Here is a 21,001-nt window from a genome sequence, read left to right as displayed (position 1 = left end):
GACCAATTACATCAATTTCACTACCATATTATAATACACTATATTAAAACTTTAAAAGTGATCATTTGAATTTGGTTGAGGCTACTGTACTTTCTATGAAGCATTTGTTAAGAAATGTAATAAAATTTAAAAGTCTGAGGGGTGATAAGAGTTTTTAATTAATTTCTATTTAAGAAAATTAAGGTTTTTGTTTTTCTTTTTTTTAAAGATTTTATTTATTCATGAGAAACACAGAGAGAGGCAGAGACATAGGCAGAGGGAGAAGCAGGCTCCTTGCAGGGAGCCTGATGTGGGACTTGATCCCAGGACCCCATGATCACGACCTGAACCAAAGGCAGATAGATGTTCAACCACCGAGCCACCCAGGTGCCCCAAGAAAACTATGTTTTATAGGAGAGTATCTTAACTGTTTGCAGGTAAATGGATATTACAAATTATTCAAGTATCCTTAGGACCTGTATTTGGAAAGAATCCTTAGGCAATAAGAGCTAATGTTTACACATAAAAAGAAGTAAACTCTAATTCCTTAAGCACATTATATAGTCTAGACTTAATTCTGCAAAATTTAAGTGGGAAATAGATCTGTTTAGTCTAAAGGAGCAAATTTATGGACTTAAAACATTTCATTAAAATACTTGAGAAAAAGGGATGCCTGAGTGGCTCAGCAGTTAAGCATCTGCCTTCAGCTCAGGGCATGATCCTGGAGTCCTGGAATCAAGTCCCACATCAGACTCCCTGCATGGAGCCTGCCTCTCTCTCTGTGTGTCTTTCATGAATAAATAAATAAAATCTTTTAAAAAAAAAACTGGGAAAAAAACTGCTTCAAAATTTTCAAATTTTACTACTCCTAATTATAAAAAACAAATTTGTTTCTTCTTTGAACGTGATGGGAGACTTTTTTTTTGCGATGTGAGATTTTTATGAGTAATATTTTATGAGAAAACTTAGAATACAGAATTATAATTATCAGATAGAATGAAATTAATAACTCCCTAAATACAAAGACCAGATTTATTCTCTATTTTTCCTCTTTACCAGATAACTAATAAATTCTTACCCCTGTGTCTGTCCAGTCTACGCTCAGAACTTTGTCTTCATGAGCAGCCAGATCATAGAGAGGAGCTTTACAACTAAAAAAGTCAAAGTATTACCATGTTATATGCATTTCACAATATTAAAATATATGACACATCATATTTACTTTTCTGAAAAGTTTACAGACTTTATCATCCTTGCCCCTATAACCAGTTAATCTTAAAATCCTGAGTACTTATTGACCATCTCTCCTGATTTTCCCCTATCATTAGCAGAATACAGAGATTTACTATAACAAATATTCAAATAGGAAAAATGCTATTTATAAATATTTATTCATAATTAGTCTCATTTTCACACTTCCTTGACCATTTTTCTTTTACCATCAACTCATGACCTTATATATCCTTCGTCTATCCATGTATATGATGACAACTCTCAAGTTTCTATCTTTAGTCCAAACTCATTCCCTGATTTTGATGTGTATCCAATTACTCAACATGTGGATATCTTATGGGCACTACAAATTTAAACCAACAAAAACAAAACTCTTGATTTTCCCTCATAAACTTGTTTCTCTACTCTTTTCCATCAGAATAAATTGCACCACTAATGGCCCAACTGCTCAGGCAGAAAATAATGGGCATTATTCCTTGATTTCTATTTCCATATTCTACCCATGAGCCTATCCTGCCAAAGAGATGTCTTCAAAATATACCAAGAATCCAACTTAGAACCTCTCTGCTTCCATTCTTCCTACCCTAGTTAGAGCCCCCCAACGCCTTCCCCATTATTGGGTACTTAGAATGATTCCCAAATTCCTTACCATGGCCCATAAGGTACTACTCAGTACAACTACTACCTGGTTCATCTCCTACCACTCTTCTCCTTGCTTACATTCCATCAACACTGGCCTTCTTATTTTGCCAACACGCTAAGGTTTTCCCCACCTTGTCTGCTGGTTCCCTCTAATCATGGGAACATGATTTGTGCATGGCTAATACCTTCCCATTGTTCAATTCACTAGAAAATCACTTTCAAGAAGAGCCCATCCCTAAAGAAGTATCATTTTACTCTGCTTTACTTTCTTCATGGCACTTACTACTATTATCAGAAACTATATGCTAATGGCTATATAAAGTATCCAACTAAAATGTTAACAACTTTCTAGATAATAACAAATCACACATCATAAGGTAGTGTAAGGATGTTAGAATACAGATTTGGGTAAACAACAGGTATTTGATTAATGCCTCTCCATTCTACTTGTAAAAATATGTACGTAAATTGTGTATGCATTTCATTGGGGGCACTCTGTATATACAGTATCAAAAAAGAGAACTTTAATATCTAGTTATCTTTTAAAATATGTATATTTATTTAATTTCCTACTAACATGTAATTTCTTATTTGATTATGCTTCCATTTATTTAGAAACCACTGGCTTCCTATATCATGTTTATATTAAGGTTCAAGATAATTTTTTTCAGAATGCAATAAATAATCTATCAATAATGAAGAAAATTCCTTTGACCCTGGCTTTTCTTTTAGACATGAATATTTATCATATCAGGTCATATAACCAAAAACTTTTTCACCCTTCTGCTTCTGGATAATCTTTTCAGCATTTATTTCATTGTCATTGTATATAATAAGTAATCGATGTATTTTCTTTGTAGATCATAAATAGGATTTACCTCCTTGTATCCCACAGTTTGACAATGTTATCTAAAGAGCCTGAAATCAGCTGCTGCTCATGGGTAGGAGACCACTTTAATGATGTGACCCAGCCTGTATGTGAGGTCAGGGACAGCGACACCAAAGAACCATCTGAACAAAATAAAAATAATAATAATTATTGAATTTTAGAAGATAAGTAGGTAGAACACAAAACAATGTTTGTAGAAAATTATCTTTTAATACACATCTCTGGTGAAAGGAGAAACTGATGTTATTTACACATATTTCTCCTTCAGTGACTTACACAACTCACCTTTAGTTCGGGGATCCCACAGTCGGATATGTCTATCTGTGCTTCCAGATGCTAAACGTTTACAAAGTGGAGAATAGGAGATACAATTAAACACTTTATTTCCTGTCTGAAAAACAGAGAAAGAACATTTGACCATGTGGACTAGAAATAACTATCTTTAGAAGCTCAAAGTTAATCAGAGAATCACTGAATTTATAAGTCTTACCAGAGTTGACTTAAGACTGCCAGACTCTACATCCCATACTCTAATTGTGTGGTCCCAAGATGCACTGCAGATTTCTTCAGCATCTGACCAAAGAACCGAGGAAATTGCTTCCTTGTGGCCAGAGAGGGTCACTATAGGAGTCTAGAAATGAAAGATAACCAAAAGGAAAAGCATTTTCAGTTTAGAGTAATTGAAACAATAATATTTACTTCTGAAGCCCCTATGCCAGATGCTTTAGCTTTCTTAGTTCTTTATAATAACCCTCCAAAACAGATACTTGCTTTTATTTTATAGATGAAGCAGAGAAAGGGAACTTGCTCAAGGTCATACAGCTTACACATGGCAGATTTAATTTGAACTCAAATATTACTCCGAAGTTTGTAGTCTTTCGTCAATATCCTGCTGCCTTCCCATCTACTTTTTATTTTGAGAAGTATTAATATTAACCCTAACTCATATATAAATGTTATATATAGAAGTTAGCTGAAAAGCTCTGGGGTCAGAGAGATCTAGGTTTGACTCCAGATGCTGCCATGTTCTTCCTAACTCTTCCAGGTAAATGAATCTCAGGTTACTCTCACCCTTTCCTCAGCATCTTTTAGTTCTCTTATTCAATCTTTAAATAATGCCCATGGTTCATTTAATACTTCCAAATCTCTAATTTTTTCTCAAATTAAAATTCCCAAACTAGGTGTAATGTCTATCTTAAATATAAAGAACACGTGATAGAGAGAGGGAAAGAGTTCTGAAATGGGAGACAATCTACTTTTCTAACTTTATTATATTTAACCTCCTTAAATATTACCTCATTTATAATGTGAGAGGCTTCTATCAGATCAGAGATCAGCAAAGTTTCTCATAAAGGTCCAGAAAGAATTTTAGTCTTTCTAGTCTCTGTTGTATGTTCTTCTTTATTTTAAAAACCCCTTAAAAATGCAAAAAACATTCTTAGCTCTTTGTAGTATAAAAATAGGACACAGCCAATGAGCCAGTAAGCTGTAGTTTGCCAACTCCTGGACCAAATGACCTGAGACCTCTCTTCCAGCTCTAAAATTTTCCTGGATGATGTAAAGGAGCCTGATAAGAGGAATGAGGAACAGAACTACTTCTGTCATGATCTGAAGCAAAATTAAGAGTAAAGTAACAAAGATAATCCAGCAGAGGCTCTAGGATAGAAAACAGCAAAGTAAAAACAAATGGGCAACAGGAGTGTTAGGAGATGATAAACTGTGTTGTATTTGGTTATGTAGTAGTTATTCTATGCATTTATCAAAAATTAAAAGTTACGAACCAAAAAAAGTGACTTTTCCTAAATGCAAAATTTTTTTAAAAATAGGTAGGAAAGTCAACTTTGGCACCGCTTCAACAAATAAACTCAATAATACTGGAGGAGAAAAAGAAGTTTCGAGTGAAAATGAAGAAAAAGCCTGACTATATGTTAATGTATGAAGTGGATGACAAGTAAATTAACTGAATGGCAGTATTACTCATATTAATACATGCAAGGTACTAGAAAGAAAACCAGAGAGAAGATAACTGTTTTTGAGATCTGTCTTGTCTAATCATTTGGCCTTAAAAATCCAACCTTTCTATTATTTCTAACTGCAGCACAATTGTCACTTCAAACAACACTTCAAGGATTTCCAGCACAACTTCAGTTACTTATAAATGCATGAATCTAAAGCCTACCTACAAAACCCCACTTAAGTGAGAAAGTGAATATATTATGATTTCTCTCAAATAAAATGGACAATGGAAGCAAGCTTAAAAGTGCACACCTATCAACAAGGTACCAACTAGGAGAAAATACTTAAAAGTATTTAAGACAATGAATTGAGAATATAGAACTCTTACAAATCAGCAAGAAAAAGACAACACACCTTTGTTTTCTTTTTTTAATCGTGTATATTTTTTTCTTGCACTTTAAAAAAATGGGCTAAAAACATGAACAGGCACTTCATAACTAGGCATCAAAGGGCCAGGACTTACACAACACACCACCAGAAATCAAGAAAATAATAGATTTTTAACAGTTAAGTAAATGTATAACATATATGTTAAATGAAATTAGTTATGACAAAAAAAATTGACCATACTGAGTGCTGGTAAGGATGTAGAGTAACTATGAATCCTTGTACACTGTCAGTGGAACTACAAACTGATATAACCATTTTGGAAAACTTTTTGGCAATATCTAACATTTGGAAAACTGAACCTGTGCCTACCCTGTGACCCAGAAATTCTATTTCTGCAATTCTACAAATGCAGAAATGACTGAATATGTACACCAAAAGACAAGAACTTTCTTAGCAACTGTATTTATGGTAGCCAAAACTAGAGTCAATCTAAATGTCCACCAAAAGAAGAATGGATATAGGCTGGTAGTCAATGCAAAGGGATGCTATACATTAATGATAAGAACTGTTGCATGTAGCAGCATAAAGGAAATCTCATAGATATCACCTGAAGTTTAAAAATATCATCCAACGTAAGATGACATCAGTTAGAATGGTGACTACCTAACTTTAGGGGCTACTGATTGCGAGGGAGGCTAGAGGGAGACTTCTGGGTGTTGGTAATTCTGTTTCATTTGGTAATTTCATTTCATTCTGTTTCATGATTACATCTGTAAAACTCATTGTACACTTAACCATATGTATGTCAGACTTCAATTGAAAGAAAGGAAGAAAAGCTACCATCTGAGAAAGAATTTCTTTAATTCAAGACATCTTTTCCTACTCACATATTTCTTAAGGTTGATCAGAGAGATGCATCACTAAATTACCACTGGCACAATATCCAACTGGTAAGGCACTCAGTTTTAATTTAAGACTAAGTGATAAAGAAGTTAAGTAGCTGCCAGATCATTCCCCTTGGAATTCAGCAGTCCATGTTTATATGTATTAAATTGGGGGCTGGATGGCTCAGTTGGTTAATGACCTGCCTTTAGCTCAGGTCATTATTCCAGGGTCCTGCGAAGCAGCTATGCATGGGGCTCCTTGCTCAGTAGGCAGCCTACTTCTCCCTCTGCTTGTGCTCTATCTCTGTCAAATAAATAAAAATCTTAAAAAAAAAAAAAAAAACCCACACACAAAAACTTATAGGGGTGCGTGGCTGGCTTAGTTGATAGAGCATGAGACTCCTGATCTCAGGTCTGTCAGCTGGAGTCCCATGTTGGGTGTATGGATTACTTTAAAAAAAAAAAAAAAATCTAGGGACCCCTGGATGGCTCAGTTGGTTAAGCGTCCAATTCTTGACCTTAGGATTGTGAGTTCAACCCCCACGTTGGGCTCCACGCATGCGCATGGAGCCTACTTAAAAAAATAAAAAAAAAATTTTTTTAAAGATTTATTTATTCATGAGAGACACAGACTGACAGAGAGAGAGAAGCAGAGACACAGGCAGAGGAAGAAGCAGGCTCATCACAGGGAGCCTAATGTGGGACCCAATCCTGGATCCCAGGATCACGACCTGAGCTGAAGACAGGCGCCCAACCACTGAGCCACCCAGGCATCCCAAAATAAAATCTTTTAAAATATATTGAGAAGTTATAAATCACTACTTTGAGTTGGAACCAGTTAAGTGCTGTCTTTTATTGCATTTTATGTGAGTCTGACAAATCATTTTATAATCATACTTTATTCCTCCTTTTCAACCATTTCTTTTTAAAAGATTTATTTGGGTGGGTGGGGGGCAGAGGGAGAGGCAGAAAGAATCTGAAGCAGACCTGGCACCAAGCCAGAGCCAAGCTGGAGCCAGACATGAAGCTCAATCCCAGGACCCTGAGATCATCATCCAAGCCAAAACCAGGAGTTGGACACCTAACCGACTGTGCCACCTAGGTGTCTCCGTTTTCAACCATGTTTATAAAATATCTTGTTATTGGTAACCATAAGAACTTAATATGCTTTATTGCACATTCATTACAGCTATAAAAAGTGAGTGAAAAACAAGTTTTCCTAAACCTGATTCAGTACCATCCATCCCATTAAGCATATTAACATAGGTAAGAACAGATTATGATAAATATTTTCCTAACAAAACAGAACAAATAAGAATCAGGACGAACTTTCTGAGTTTGATTTAACTGGATCTAATAGCTAAATGACAGAATAGAAAATCAGATTAAACTCTTGGTTTCTATTGATTTAGGAGACATAATTAGCATTCCTTGTAAGAATTATATCCTCAGTGTAAAACAATATTAAACAGTCAGGTAGTGAAATGCTTCATTTAACTTGGGTGTAAGCTTTCACAATTAAAAGATTCTACTACAAAATGCACCATGAGATCAAACATAATAGCTAAATAATCGACACCAATCTGTAAGCCTGGCTCAGTATCACTATATTCAAAGACTCAGATCAATGTTGCATAGTACAGTATGTGTAATAAAAATTTACAAATCTACTCCAAGAAAGCCTAATTATGATTGAAGTAGCAAGGCAAGAAAATGGGAAATTTAAATAGGAAAGATTAAATTGTCGTATATTTGTCAATATAGGCCAAATATAGTTAAGTTCTCAAAAATACTTACCCTTGTCAGTCCCAACTGTTCTGTTTTCTGTTTCTTTCTTGGTCGATTTGTGGGTTCCTCCAATTCATCCTCTTCATCTGTAGGAACTGTATCACAGAGAATTAAATTTGATATTTTAAAAATTTATGGTAAATATTAATTGCAAGGTCTTTTATCTATTTAAGTAATCCGTATGCCAAACATGGGGCTCGAACACATGACCCCAAGATCATGAGTTGGGTACTCTACCAATTGAGCCAGCCAGGTGCTCTCTGATTGCAAACAGTCCTAAAAGAATTCTTGTATTTTGGGCAGCCCCGGTGGCTCAGCGGTTTAGCGCCACTGCAGCCTGGGGTGTGATCCTGGAGACCCGGGATCCAGTCCCACGTTGGGCTCCCTGCATGGCGCCTGCTTCTCCTTCTGCCTGTGTCTCTGCCTCTCTTTCTCTCTGTGTATCTCATGAATAAATAAATAAAATCTTAAAAAAAAAAAAAAGAATTCTTGTATTTTGAAGTTAAATTTTTTTTAAAAAGTTAAAAAAAAAAGAATTCTTATATTTCTGAGTATGTTTTCTCCATGTTATCTCAAGTGGTTAAGGAATAGCTATGCCTCCTTATTTTGGTTAACAGAAATTTATATTTAAAAACAACACCTGGAAAAAAAAAAAAACCCAACACCTGGGTTATCAATCTTCTAAAAGGAAAAAGCAAAAAATAGAGCACACTAAAATCATAAAGTCTAACCAGTTTGTTATTTTGCCATGTCTTTAAGATCATCATTATGAATATTAATCACTTTACCATATCTATGAAAAATTACTTAGTATTAGTTCACCCACATTGCATTTTTATTATAAAAAAGGGAATGACAAGGTTAAACAAACACATTAAAAGGAAATATAATCCAGTCATGTTTATTTTGACTATTTTACTTTTCTAACAATGAATTAAGAGTATCTCAGACAATGAAATATACACTAAAATATACTTTCCTACAAAAGGAAAATTATCCAAATAAACCACTTTCTGCCTCAAAACTATTTGCTTAAAGAGGTGCCTGGGTTGCTCAGTCAGTTGTGTCTGACTCTTGACTTCAGCTCAGATCATGATTTTAGGATTATGAGGTCAAGCCTTGAGCTTTAGGCTCCCTAGGGCAGGAAGTCTGCTTGAGATTTTTTTCTTTCCCTTTCCCTCTGCCCTGCCCTCCAACCCCCACTCTCGCTCTCTAAAAGAAATAAATAAATCTTTAACAAAACAAAACAAAGCTGTTTGCTTATTGGGAAATCTACTGAATTGACCTCTATATTTCCTGCCACTATTTAAGCTTTTCTTGATCTCCCAAATCAACTTTGTGAACTGTATGCTATTTTACTGTAATACAGTTATTCCCTCAGACATAATAGAGATTCTGCTTCTGTTTACCTCTTTAAGTAATTCTAGACCACAGTTCTTTTTAATTTAAATATCTGTGGGTCTTCCCTCTCTTTTTTCCGTCACTAATGTCAAAGTACCTTCCTCTTAGAGTCCTCCCTCCTTCAACTCTTCCTCTTCTAATTGTTCCTTCTATGTTTTCAAAGTAAAAAAAATTAAGTTTGGCAAAACTGCATTAAAAACTTAAGTAAATCAGCTTAAACAAGAAATTTCTCTGGGCAGCCCTGTGTCTCTGCCTCTCTATCTGAATGAATAAATAAATAAACCTTTAAAAAAAGGAAGATTTTATTTATTCATAGAGACAGAGGGAGAGAGGGGCAGAAACACAGGCAGAGGGAGAAGCAGGCTCCATACAGGGAGCCCGATGTGGGACTCGATCTGGGGTCTCCAGGATCACACCCCAGGCTGCAGGCGGCGCTAAACCGCTGCGCCACCAGGGCTGCCCTGAATAAATAAAATCTTAAAAAAAAAAAAGAAAAGAAAAGAAAAGAAATTTCTCTAACAGTGGAGTCTATCAAAATGACTCAGAAAGTATTTTTATTTCCAGGTTCCAGAATAAGAGAACTCTGAGAACTAAGGCAGTTATGTCTTATTGCATCAATCATGTTGTTGCTTACTTGCAGCAATTCAGTGACACGGTTCAATAAATAAAGGTGTGGACACGGTTCAATAAATAAAAGTGTGGTAGAGAGAAACACATTTTGAAACACAATGAAGTATATTAATTTTTCTCTATATGCTCCTTTATTTTTGTCCTCAAAAGCTCTGGTCCATTTTTATGGAAAAATATGTGTGAAATAATATTCTTTCACTGAAATTCTTGAAACATCATTAATAAGTCAAAGTACAACAAAAACTTAATTTAATTTACCTGCAGACCAGATCTTTAGCATCTTATCCCAGGAGCCACTGCAAAACTAAAAAGATATACATGAAGAGAAAAAGAGTATGCAATATAATCATATTATTTGCCTTGTTTTTTCTATTTAAAACTTAAAATCTTTACTTTGTTCTGAAATCTTTTACTACTATCGTACCCTCTGCATGGCTTCCTAGTCTCCTGGGAGTTGTATTGTCAATCTCATGGCAACTGAAGGAGCTGCCATTTTTATATGGCCCTGTGCCCGGGCTATGGTTGCTTAGATCAAGGTGGGAAACTGGTCTATACAGTGCCCACAGATCTCTCCCTCCTCCAGGATCTTTTTTTGAAAACTTGTGTTCCACAGAGTTGAAGTTAGTCTTTTCCAGAGACTGATGGTATAATGTAAAACCTAGGAATACCGAAGGTCAGGTTTTAATGCCATATGGAAAAAGTCCATCTGAAGTGCAAGAGAATAAAGTCAATTTAGGAAGATAAGTGAGGGAGGTATGTTGGCCACATTCAAGCTTCAGTTCCTGAGTCTCAGATGCTGGTGATAGGATTATTCACTCCTTCCTGGATCTCACAATCTTTTAAACTGAAAAAAGTTCAAGATGAGTTTCTGTCTCTTATAGCCAAAAGATAAGGTATGAGTAATTAATTTAAGTTTTGACTTGACAAGGTAAACCTTATTTATGGCTCAAATAAATAATCATACATCTTTACCTCTGAATGCATGAAATTGTCCTCTGTTATGCTAATTAGCAAAGAAATGCTGAAGAAGCACTCTGAAATTCAGAATTTTAGGTAATTTTCAAATGGCATAACCCCTCAAAAGTCAATACAATGTTGCACTCAGGATTGTGTCCTTTTAATTAACTCTGACCATTTTGTCATGATACAGTGAATCAGCACAAGTAGTAAACAACCTCTATTAACACTAACCTTAGTGTACCTAAGGCTTAGATGATCAACTAGACATTTTCAATTCATGACAGCACTGAGTAGCTCAAAGGTTGAAAATGTCAATCACTATAAATAAAGTTACACTGCTTATTAATCTGATTTCATAAAATTTCTGCAGTTTATATTAAAGTTCTAAACCAAAGAAACCCAGACTGAAGAAGTGAATCATTATGTCTCTTATTATAAGACTATGTACTTTGGGTTCAATTTCATATTCTTTGTTATGAAAGTAGGACAATCACAATGGATACATGAAGAAAAAATTTTTTGCATAGGAAGTTCAAACTCTAATTCAACAGTAGCAGTAACACACTAGCTACTTACTTTAGTTCCCGTGCTATCAACAGCTATAGAATCCACACTTCCAGCATGACCCCTGCAGCAGTGCAGGGCTTTCACTTTGTTTCTCTCCACATTCCACTCCCATAAGAGAATAGTTTGATCCATAGAGGAACTCAGTAGTAGGCAAGACAAATTATCTGGAGAAAGGAGATCAGAAGAATAAGAACAAATTAGTAAAAAATTTAAAATACACTGTATTCTGAAACTGAAGAATTGACTTATTTGTTGTTGAGAAAGACATTAGCCAGCTTTGAAAAATAAAAAGGGGCACCTGGGTGGCTCCATGGTTGAGCATCATCAGCCTTTGGCTCAGGGCGTGATCCCGGAGTCCTGGGATCAATCCCCCAATCGGGCTCCCTGCATGGAGCCTGTTTCTCCCTCTGCCTGTGTCTCTGCCTCTCTCTCTCTCTCTCTGGGTCTCTCATGAATAAATAAATAAAATCTTAAAAAAAAAACCCAGTTACTTATGGTATAAAAGGACAAGTCTTCAAAAATACTATAAAATATGAGTTTAACACAGTATTAACTTCGAGGTATATTTTGTTATAATTTAGTAAGGATTGAATTCTACCACTCTTACATAATCTTTTTCTTCTTGCACACTATATTTTTGAAAGACCTCACAATAACTGAGGTATGAGGTACTTCCTACCCGATCCCCATTCTGCCCCAGCACTGAAAATGGCTTATTTCCAATTCCCTATGCAGGATTCCTTTCAGTTTAGGCAAACAGTCCTAACCTTTTTTCACCCAGGCCACATCTTTTACAACATCTGTATGTCCCACAATTGTCATTATTGACTTTCCTTCCAAGGACCAGATCCGAGAAGTCTTATCATAAGAACCAGTCAAGATCCTGTGAAGAGAAAAAAAAACTTCTATGAAATACAAAAAGCTTTTTCAAAACCTGAAATCAATTATATTCCTAAAGCAATGACAAAGTATACCTTCAGGAGTATACTTTAAAAACTTTTTTAGGGATCCCTGGGTGGCGCAGCGGTTTGGCGCCTGCCTTTGGCCCAGGGCGCGATCCTGGAGACCCGGGATCGAATCCCACATCAGGCTCCCGGTGCATGGAGCCTGCTTCTCCCTCTGCCTATGTCTCTGCCTCTGTCTCTCTCTCTCTGTGACTATCATGAATAAATAAAAATTAAAAAAAAAAAAAAACTTCTTTAACAGGAAGACTAAGATTTCAAATCACAACAGAATAGATCAGAAGATGTTACATTTGGCTTCTCCTGACCTCCTAAAAGTACAAATGTAACTAAAAAATGCTAGATTTCATTTTCACTACTGTCGTAAACACTACAACTCTCAGGGAAATTGCTTGTAAAACCTAACGGTCCTTTGTCCTGAACCAGTGAAAAACATTTAACAGAAAAACAGTAAAACCATCTAAAGTAAAATTAAAACCAGTAAAAGCATCACTTGTATGCCAACTCCAGGAAGATATTCTTTAAAAGAAGTAAGGTTGTACTATAATCATAATCCATTCTCAAGTGCTATTCTACAAGTAAGGCCAGTAAGGGTTTGCGCTGAGTCATCCATACCTGCTTGAATCTAGTCTTCCCTTTTTATTCCTAAAATAAATTGTATGATCTACATCTTCACGGGAGTAGGCTAGGAGATCTGTGGCTATACAAGGCTTTTTCCCCCTCTGTGAAACAAATGATATCTTTGGTCTTATAAGCAACACACTCAAACAAAATGCCCTAAGACACTTGACTGATTCCATAGACGAATGTCACTACAACATCTTGAGACAGATAAGTTTCTTCTTAAATAAATTGAATGAAAAGATCTTTGGCATGGTTCACTGATACAGATATCACGAAACTACTTTCACAAAGAACACAGAGTCAATCACCGAAAAATATTCACATAGTACATTTAAAAAGACTGATAAAGTAGCCTAATGAAATGGATAGAAGAACATTAATAGGGTAATACCATTCCTCTGCCCCTCTGACTGAACTGATCCAGTCATCGTGGAACAAGCATTGCTCTGGCTGAGGTGCAGTGTACTTCTCCACATATTCCAGTTCCACAACCTCTTCCTAGTCACAGAGAAAAACCAGAAATCAATGGGTAGGAAATATTAGAAAGGGAGACAGAACATGAAGACTCCTAACTCTGGGAAACGAACTAGGGGTGGTGGAAGGGGAGGAGGGCGGGGGGTGGGGGTGAATGGGTGACGGACACTGAGGTGGGCACTTGATGGGATGAGCACTGGGTGTTATTCTGTATGTTGGCAAATTGAACACCAATAAAAAATAAATTTATTATTAAAAAGAAGGAAGGAAGGAAGGAAGGAAGGAAGGAAGGAAGGAAGGAAGGAAGGAGGGAGAAAGAAAGAAAGAGAGAGAGAGAGAGAGAGAGAAAGAAAGAAAGAAAGAAAGAAAGAAAGAAAGAAAGAAAGAAAGAAAGAAAGAAGAAAAACCAGAAATCAATCAGGCGTACAGTTTTAAAATAATACACTATGGGGCAGCCAGGGTGGCTCAGCGGTTTAGCGCCGCCTTCAGCCCAGGATGTGATCCTGGAGACCAGGGACTGAGTCCCATGTCAGACTCCCTGCATGGAGCCTGCTTCTCCCTCTGCCTGTGTCTCTGCCTCTCTCTCTCTGTGTCTCTCATGAATAAATAAAATCTTTAAAAAAACAAAACAAATAGTACACTATGGAAATAAAGGACTCCCAGTTTAACATGTCTCCTTCATGTCAGTCCCCTTCACAATTCAGAAAATCTGGAGCCATGCAAAAGGTGAAAATTTTATCTGACCTAACAGTAGTATTAAGAAATATTTATGACCTAGGAAAACTTATGCCAAAAGTGAAGGGGGACGTGGAGGATAAAAAAAACTTTAAAAAATAAAATCATAAAAGCATTTTGTTTAATGATGATGATGAAAGAGTTCTGGATATGGACAGTACCGATGCATACATAATATTGTGAATGTACTTAATGCCCCTGAATTATACACTTCGATAAAAATGGTTAGAATGATAGATCTTAGTACATTTTATCACAGTTCTAAAACTTGTCCAAAAAAGTGTAAAAGCTGTATTTTAAATTATAAAAGCAATATTAAGGAAGCTTTAAAAATTAGAGGAAGGGGGAACAACAATAAATCACAATAACCTAACTCGTAAGTTTTTGTATGCACACATTTTGTACACTTTTATTTGCAGTAAACGTATATTTGCTATTCCCTTTTCTTCTCATATTTGTTCATCTGCATTTCTTAATATACCCTCAGAAGAGAGGATTTCAAAACTGAATACACAAAAACTGAAGTTCAAATTTCTAGAAAAAAACAATAATAAAAATCTTGGTTGCTAAAGATTCAGGATGATTCTAAAAGTTTTCCACATTGTCTAAGAACACCTGACATAAAATAGAGCAGGTAAACATTTGAATGAACTTACTGATGAGATGTTTTCCAGTTCCATGTGTTTGAGCAAGGGCAACCGGAGAAACTGGCCCTTGATAAGGAAATCGAACTCCACATGTTTGTGGAACTCTAAAAAAAATACATAATAAAATGATCACTCAGCCTGAAGTAACATTGGTAGAGATATATGAGTAACCCCAAAACAACAGGTACCTATTATCCTAGTTGGCCTCTGAATTTCTCCATAGCATAATCAGGCCATGTATTCCACTACCCTACATGATTTTTAAGAACAGATTCTTTCTTCCGTTGTTATAATTTTTTATTGTTATTGTTGGCACAATGATCTCTATTTTAAAAAACTTTTCATTCTCTGGATAATTCCAAATATATATAAAAGTAAAAATAACATTGTAAGCCCCCATCCTTATCACATATTTTGACAATTACCAACTCATGGGCAATCACCTATACATCTTACTCTATGCCTCTGCAGGTTTTTTTAAAATCAAACCTTAGAAATGCTATCATTTTATCTGTAAATATTTAGTATGTATTTCCAAAATATAAGGACTTAAAGTAGGGATGTTAAAAAATTTAATCACTATTCCTTTTAATAGCAAATATTCATGTTTTTTTGTTTCATAAGTCTTTTTACAGTGAGTTTTTTAGAATCAGCATGTAAAGTCCACATATTATATTTGATTAATATATCTTATTTAATCTTTAGCAGTTCCCCCTCCTTTTTCTCCCTTGCCATTTATTTGTAAAAGAAACTGGGTCATCTATCTTCTAATATTCCTTACATTCTATATTTGATTGGTTACATCTCCAAGGTGTCCTTTAACATGTTCCTCTACCATCTATACATCCTGTACACTAGGTGGATTTAAACATGTAATTAGACTTCAGGCTTGCTTTTTTTTTTTGTAAGAATACTTACACACAGTAATATGTGTTTCCTATTGCATCACATCCATACACTGGTATTACAAAGTATTTATTTCACAAATAATTTTTTTTTTCCTTAAAGAAAGAGTGTAAGCAGGTGGGGAAAGGCAAAGGGAGAAAGAGAATTCCAAGGTGGCTCCACACCCAGCAAGGAGCCAATGCAGAGCTCAATCTCATGACCTCAGCCAAAATCAAGAGTCAGAGGCTTCATCAACTGAGCCACTCAGGCACCCTATTAAAAGAACAATTCTTATTCCAGCTCAAACACTTTTTCAGTAAGTAAGATATATGACAGTCTTGTAATTTAGAAGTAACTACTTATCAGAATCTCTATATATCAACAGATAAGGTAAAGACAAGAACCTATGGGCAATGCTATGGGACTATCTCTGAATGAACAATCGCCTGGTAGTAGTGAAAAAATTGCAGATCCTGACCACAGCCTTTGCCAAAAAAGAAGATAAAGTTGTTCAAAAACATCTCAGGGGCACCTGGCTGGTTCAGTGGGAAAACCATGAGATTCTTGTTCTTAGGGTCATGAATTCAAGCCCCACATTGGGTGTTGAGATTACTTAAAAAAAGAAAAACAAAATAAAACATCATATCAAACTTTATAAAAAAATTATGGGATTATTTGAAGATGGAGAAGGGGAAAATATTGGGCATTAATTTATAACTCTCACCTCCCATTCCTCCAAGTAGGGTAGAATCAAAAGAACTCTGAAGTATCAGAAATACCTGTTTAAAAATATGCTTGCTTTGGGGCACCTGAGTGGCTCTGTGGGTTAAGCATCTGCTTTGGCTCAGGTCATGAGCCAGGAGTCCCAGGATTGAGCCCAAGTTGACTTGTGCTTCCTGCTCAGTGGGGAGTCTGCTTCTCCCTCTACCCCTCCCCCTGCTCACGCTCTAATAAATAAATAAAATCTTTAAAAATAAATAAAAACATGCTTGCTTCTAAATGGTGACATCATTGACAAAATTTTGTTTTTAAAGGTCATACTTTATGTTATTCTTAATTTTTCTATTTTATGTATAATTTCACTATTTTTTAAAAAACATCTTATAATACAAAATGTCAAACATATGCAAAAGTAGAGAACAATAATAAACCTTCATACATCTTCCACCCAATTTCAACAATTATCAACTCATGGCCAATCTCCTTTCATTAATATTTTTGCATATTTTGTTCATACCAGTTTTATGGGCTAATAATTTATTTTCATACAACAGCATATGTTTAATATTTATACCTTTTAAATGTTTTACTTGATATCCTTTATAAACCTTTATCCATTAATTTTTGAATGAATCCTAAATACTTTAAAAATACTAGTATTAATATTGGCATCTGTTATTACACAAAATAAATACTCAAATAGTGACATTGTCATTTTGCTTTGTAGAAGTGTAGCAAGTAAGACCCAAGCACCTAGATGCTTGTTCTATGCCTACCCATCCCAGGTCTCCCTACTATAATCACAATGTCATAAATGACACTAAAACCTTATTTCTAAATCTTAACCACCTTATCTTCACATTGCTTTAAAATCAGATTAAATGGAAATAATTTTTTCTGAAAACTTCTATCTCAAAGCACTTAAAAAAGTATCATGCAGCAGGGAAACATGTTTTACAGTCCATAAGTTTTACCATTACAAAATATATACAGTGTTATAAAACAAAGCCCAAAAAAGGGAAATAAAATAAAAATGTGATGTATTTTAGTGTAGTTAGTGGCACTGCACCCTCTCCTAACTTCTCAAAGCCTTTATTTATACACACCATTTTTGGCCTCCAGCAATTTATTGATGATGTTACTAAGGTCAGCAATTTCAGAGGCTGCAGGAATTGAGAAGGGTACATCATCTACCACATATCTGTAAAAAGGAAATGATATATCAAAGTCAAGTCTACAGATATTTTAACAAATGTGCATTTATTCATTCAACAAATATTTACTGGGTATCTAATAAATGCCAGACATTTTGCTACATGGTATTAACAAAAATGAATTAGGACATGATCTTTGTTCTCAGAAAGGGCCAAAGCCTGGTAATCAAAATACAATAAAAGTATGTAAGAATAATGTCATAAGCGTATATAGAATGGGAGAACAAAGAAGCTGTAGATCATTTCAACCAAAGAAAAAGATAGACAAAACAAAGTGTAAAAGAATACACAATAAAGGTCTTTCTTAAGCTACCTCTGGAGAGTGACTTTGTCAGGTAAGAGGGGGCAGACAGAAACAAGGGGTGCAGAAAAGCAGCAAGAGCAGCAACCAATAGCAGCTAAACTGCCCACGCAGCCTATTCCGCAAAGGTGATCTTGCTCTAGACAGTGACCAAAAATAAGGTTAAAGAGACGTGCATGGAGTGGTTAATCTACTATGTGAAGTAATTTTTACTTCTTTCCCTAGGCAATGAAGTACCACTGAGTCCTAACAAAGAATATCATTGGAATTTTGTTTTGTTTTGTTAGACCTTTTTGGCAGCACTGTTGAGACAGGATTAGAGGAACATACAATGGTCAAATTAGAAAACTCTTGTAAGAGAGAATGAGAGAAAATATGTGCAAATCACATTTCTGATAAAAAACTTTTATCTAGAATATATAACCTACACTTATAACTCAATAACAAAAAGATAAGCCAATTAAAAAAATGGGCAAACAGGGACACCTGGGTGGCTCAGAGGTTGAGCATCTGCCTTCGGCTCACGTCGTGATCTCAGGGTCCTGGGATTGTGTCCCACTTTGGGCTCCTTGCAGGGAGCTGCTTCTCCCTCTGCCTGTGTCTCTCTGCCTCTCTCTCTGTGTCTCTCACGAATAAATAAATAAAATCTTAAAAAAAAAATGGGCAAAGGATTAAAATGGACATTTCTCCAAAGAAGATATGCAAATGAACAACATTTGCATGAAAGGCACATGAAAAAGATGCTCTACATCATTATTCACCAAGGAAATGTAAATCAAATCATGATAAGATATTAGTTTGCAGTCACTTTAAAAACTACAATAAAAAAGACTGGCAGTGTTAGTGAGTAAAGAAATTTAAACCCTTATTCATTACTGATGGGAATGTAAAATGGGGCAGTTGCTTTGGGTAAACTTGGCAGTTCTTCAAAAAGTTAAACATGGGGGGATCCCTGGGTGGCTCAGCGGTTCAGCGCCTGCCTTTGGCCCAGGGCGTGATCCTGGAGTCCAGGGATCGAGTTCCAGGATCGAGTGCCACATCGGGCTCCCGGCATGGAGCGTGCTTCTCCCTCTGCCTGTGTCTCTGCCTCTCTCTAGGTCTATCATGAATAAATAAATAAAATCTTAAAAAAAAAAATTAAACATGGAATTATCACTTGACCCAGTAACTCCACTTCTAGGTATATACCCAAGAGAAATGAAAATATATGTCTACACAAAATCTTGTACACAGGGCGCCTGGGTGGCTCAGTTGGTTAAGCAACCTACTATTGGTTTTAGCTCAGGTTGTGATCTCAGGGTCATGAGACTGAGCCCTGCCTCTAGGCCTGTGCTTAATTCAGAGTCTGTTAGGGACTCACTCTCCCTTTGCTTTTTCCTCCTCTCCCTTGCACTCTCTCTACTCCTCTAAAACACATAAATAAATCTTTAAAACAACATCAACAACAAAACTTTGTACACAAAAATTCACATCACCACTACTCATAATAGCCAAAAAGTAGAAACAACCCAAATGTCCATTAACTTAAAAATTGGAAATGAAATTTGGTATACGGTATATTCGTACAATGGAATATTTGGCCATAAAAAAAATGAGTACTGATACATATTACAATACGGATGAACCTTCTAAACGTTATCTTAAGTGAAAGAAGTCAGTCACAAAAGACTGCATATTATATAATTACATTTATACGAAATGTCCAGAACAGACAAATCCAGAGACAGAAAGTAGATTAGTGGTTGTGTAGGGCTGGGATTGGAAGGATTAGGGGGAAATAGCTAAAGGGTGATTAAAAATGTTCTAAAATTGCAGTGACAGTTGTACAATTTTGCTACTACTGGACATTTTAAAATGCGAATTCTGTTGTTTGTGAATCACATCTCAACAAAGTTATTACTACAAAAAAAAAAAGTCTAAAGCCTGAGTTAGAGCCATAGGTGTAGGGAATGGACAAGTTTCAAAAGATGTTAAGATAGAACCAGGGGCTCATCAAGACATGATACAACAGATTTCTTTTGCCATAATGAGGTAGACAAGGGGGCTTCAGATCTTGTAAAAATGTGGAGTCGCAATCAGTAGGTCTGCGGTGGAGTCTGAGATTCTGCTTTTTCTAACAAGCTCCCAAATGATGCTGCTGTTGCTGATCTTCAAACTACACTCTGAGTAGTAGTAAGGCTACAGCTATATTTATATGTATATGTATCAAGCCTTAAAAAAAAGGTAAGCAGTAACTTAGGTCCTCCAAAAGGTAACAAAACCTAGAATTAAAGTTTTTGTTTTTTCCAGAACACCTGAGTGGCTTGTTTGGTTGAGCATCCACCTCTTAGTTTTGGGTCATGATCTATGGGTCAAGAGATTCAGCCCAGCCTTGGACTCCATGCTCAGTGGGGAGTCTGCTTGGAACTCTCTCTCCCCCTCCCCCCACTCATACATACGCACGCGCTTGCTCTCTCTCTCTCTCCAAAATAAGCAAACAAATTTTTTTTTTAATTGAAGTTCAATTTGCCAACATACAGCCTAACACCCAGTGCTCATCCAGTCAAGTGCCCTCTTCAGTGCCCGTCACCCAGTCACCCCATCCCAAGTAAACAAATCTTTAAAAAAAAGGGTTTTGTTTTTCCTTGCATTTACTATTGGGTCAGTAAAATAAGGGGGAAGAAGTAACATAATTCACATACACACGTATATGTAAAATATATACACATAGGTGAAAAAACCAGTCCCCCCCCATTTGATGCGCCAGAATATACTATGTGTTAAGCAAAAACTTAATTTTTAGGGGTTGTTACCTTTTTGAAGAATTTAAACACACACATACACAAACATATATGTATTATTTGTTCATTTAACTCAGGGGTTAAAACATAATGGTCTATTATTTCTGAAAACTTCATGTAAATCTATGATTATCTCAATAAAAATTTCAATTCGAAAAAAAAATACAGGGACATCTGGATGGCTCAGCTGTTGAGTGTCTGCCTTTGGCTCAGGGCATGATCCCAGGGTCACGGGATCGAGTCTCACATCGGGCTCCCTGAGTGGAGCCTGCTTCTCCCTCTGCTTCTCTCTCTCTCTGTTTTTCATGAATAAATAAATAAAATCTTTAAAAAAGAAAAA

At 35.9% G+C, this 21,001-nt stretch overlaps 1 protein-coding gene across 5 annotated transcripts in view; it reads right to left on the bottom strand.

The window, feature by feature from the left end:
• Positions 1–21,001, bottom strand: part of WDR12 (WD repeat domain 12) — a 30,497-nt gene that overhangs the window by 6,786 nt on the left and 2,710 nt on the right. For all 5 annotated transcript variants that reach the window (XM_077885042.1, XM_077885040.1, XM_077885041.1 and 2 more), the window contains 11 exons: positions 17,473–17,567; positions 14,771–14,865; positions 13,297–13,403; positions 12,087–12,202; positions 11,329–11,483; positions 10,051–10,096; positions 7,771–7,856; positions 3,234–3,374; positions 3,029–3,134; positions 2,733–2,865; positions 1,058–1,130 (listed from right to left, as the gene is read on the bottom strand). In XM_077885042.1, the coding sequence (XP_077741168.1) occupies positions 1,058–1,130; positions 2,733–2,865; positions 3,029–3,134; positions 3,234–3,374; positions 7,771–7,856; positions 10,051–10,096; positions 11,329–11,483; positions 12,087–12,202; positions 13,297–13,403; positions 14,771–14,865; positions 17,473–17,567 (1,153 nt within the window). The remainder of the gene's footprint in view (positions 1–1,057; positions 1,131–2,732; positions 2,866–3,028; positions 3,135–3,233; positions 3,375–7,770; positions 7,857–10,050; positions 10,097–11,328; positions 11,484–12,086; positions 12,203–13,296; positions 13,404–14,770; positions 14,866–17,472; positions 17,568–21,001) is intronic.

This window comes from Canis aureus, chromosome 36 (assembly GCF_053574225.1).
Source record: "Canis aureus isolate CA01 chromosome 36, VMU_Caureus_v.1.0, whole genome shotgun sequence".
Lineage (NCBI taxonomy): Eukaryota > Metazoa > Chordata > Mammalia > Carnivora > Canidae > Canis > Canis aureus.
This window is presented reverse-complemented; position numbering and strand designations above follow the sequence as displayed.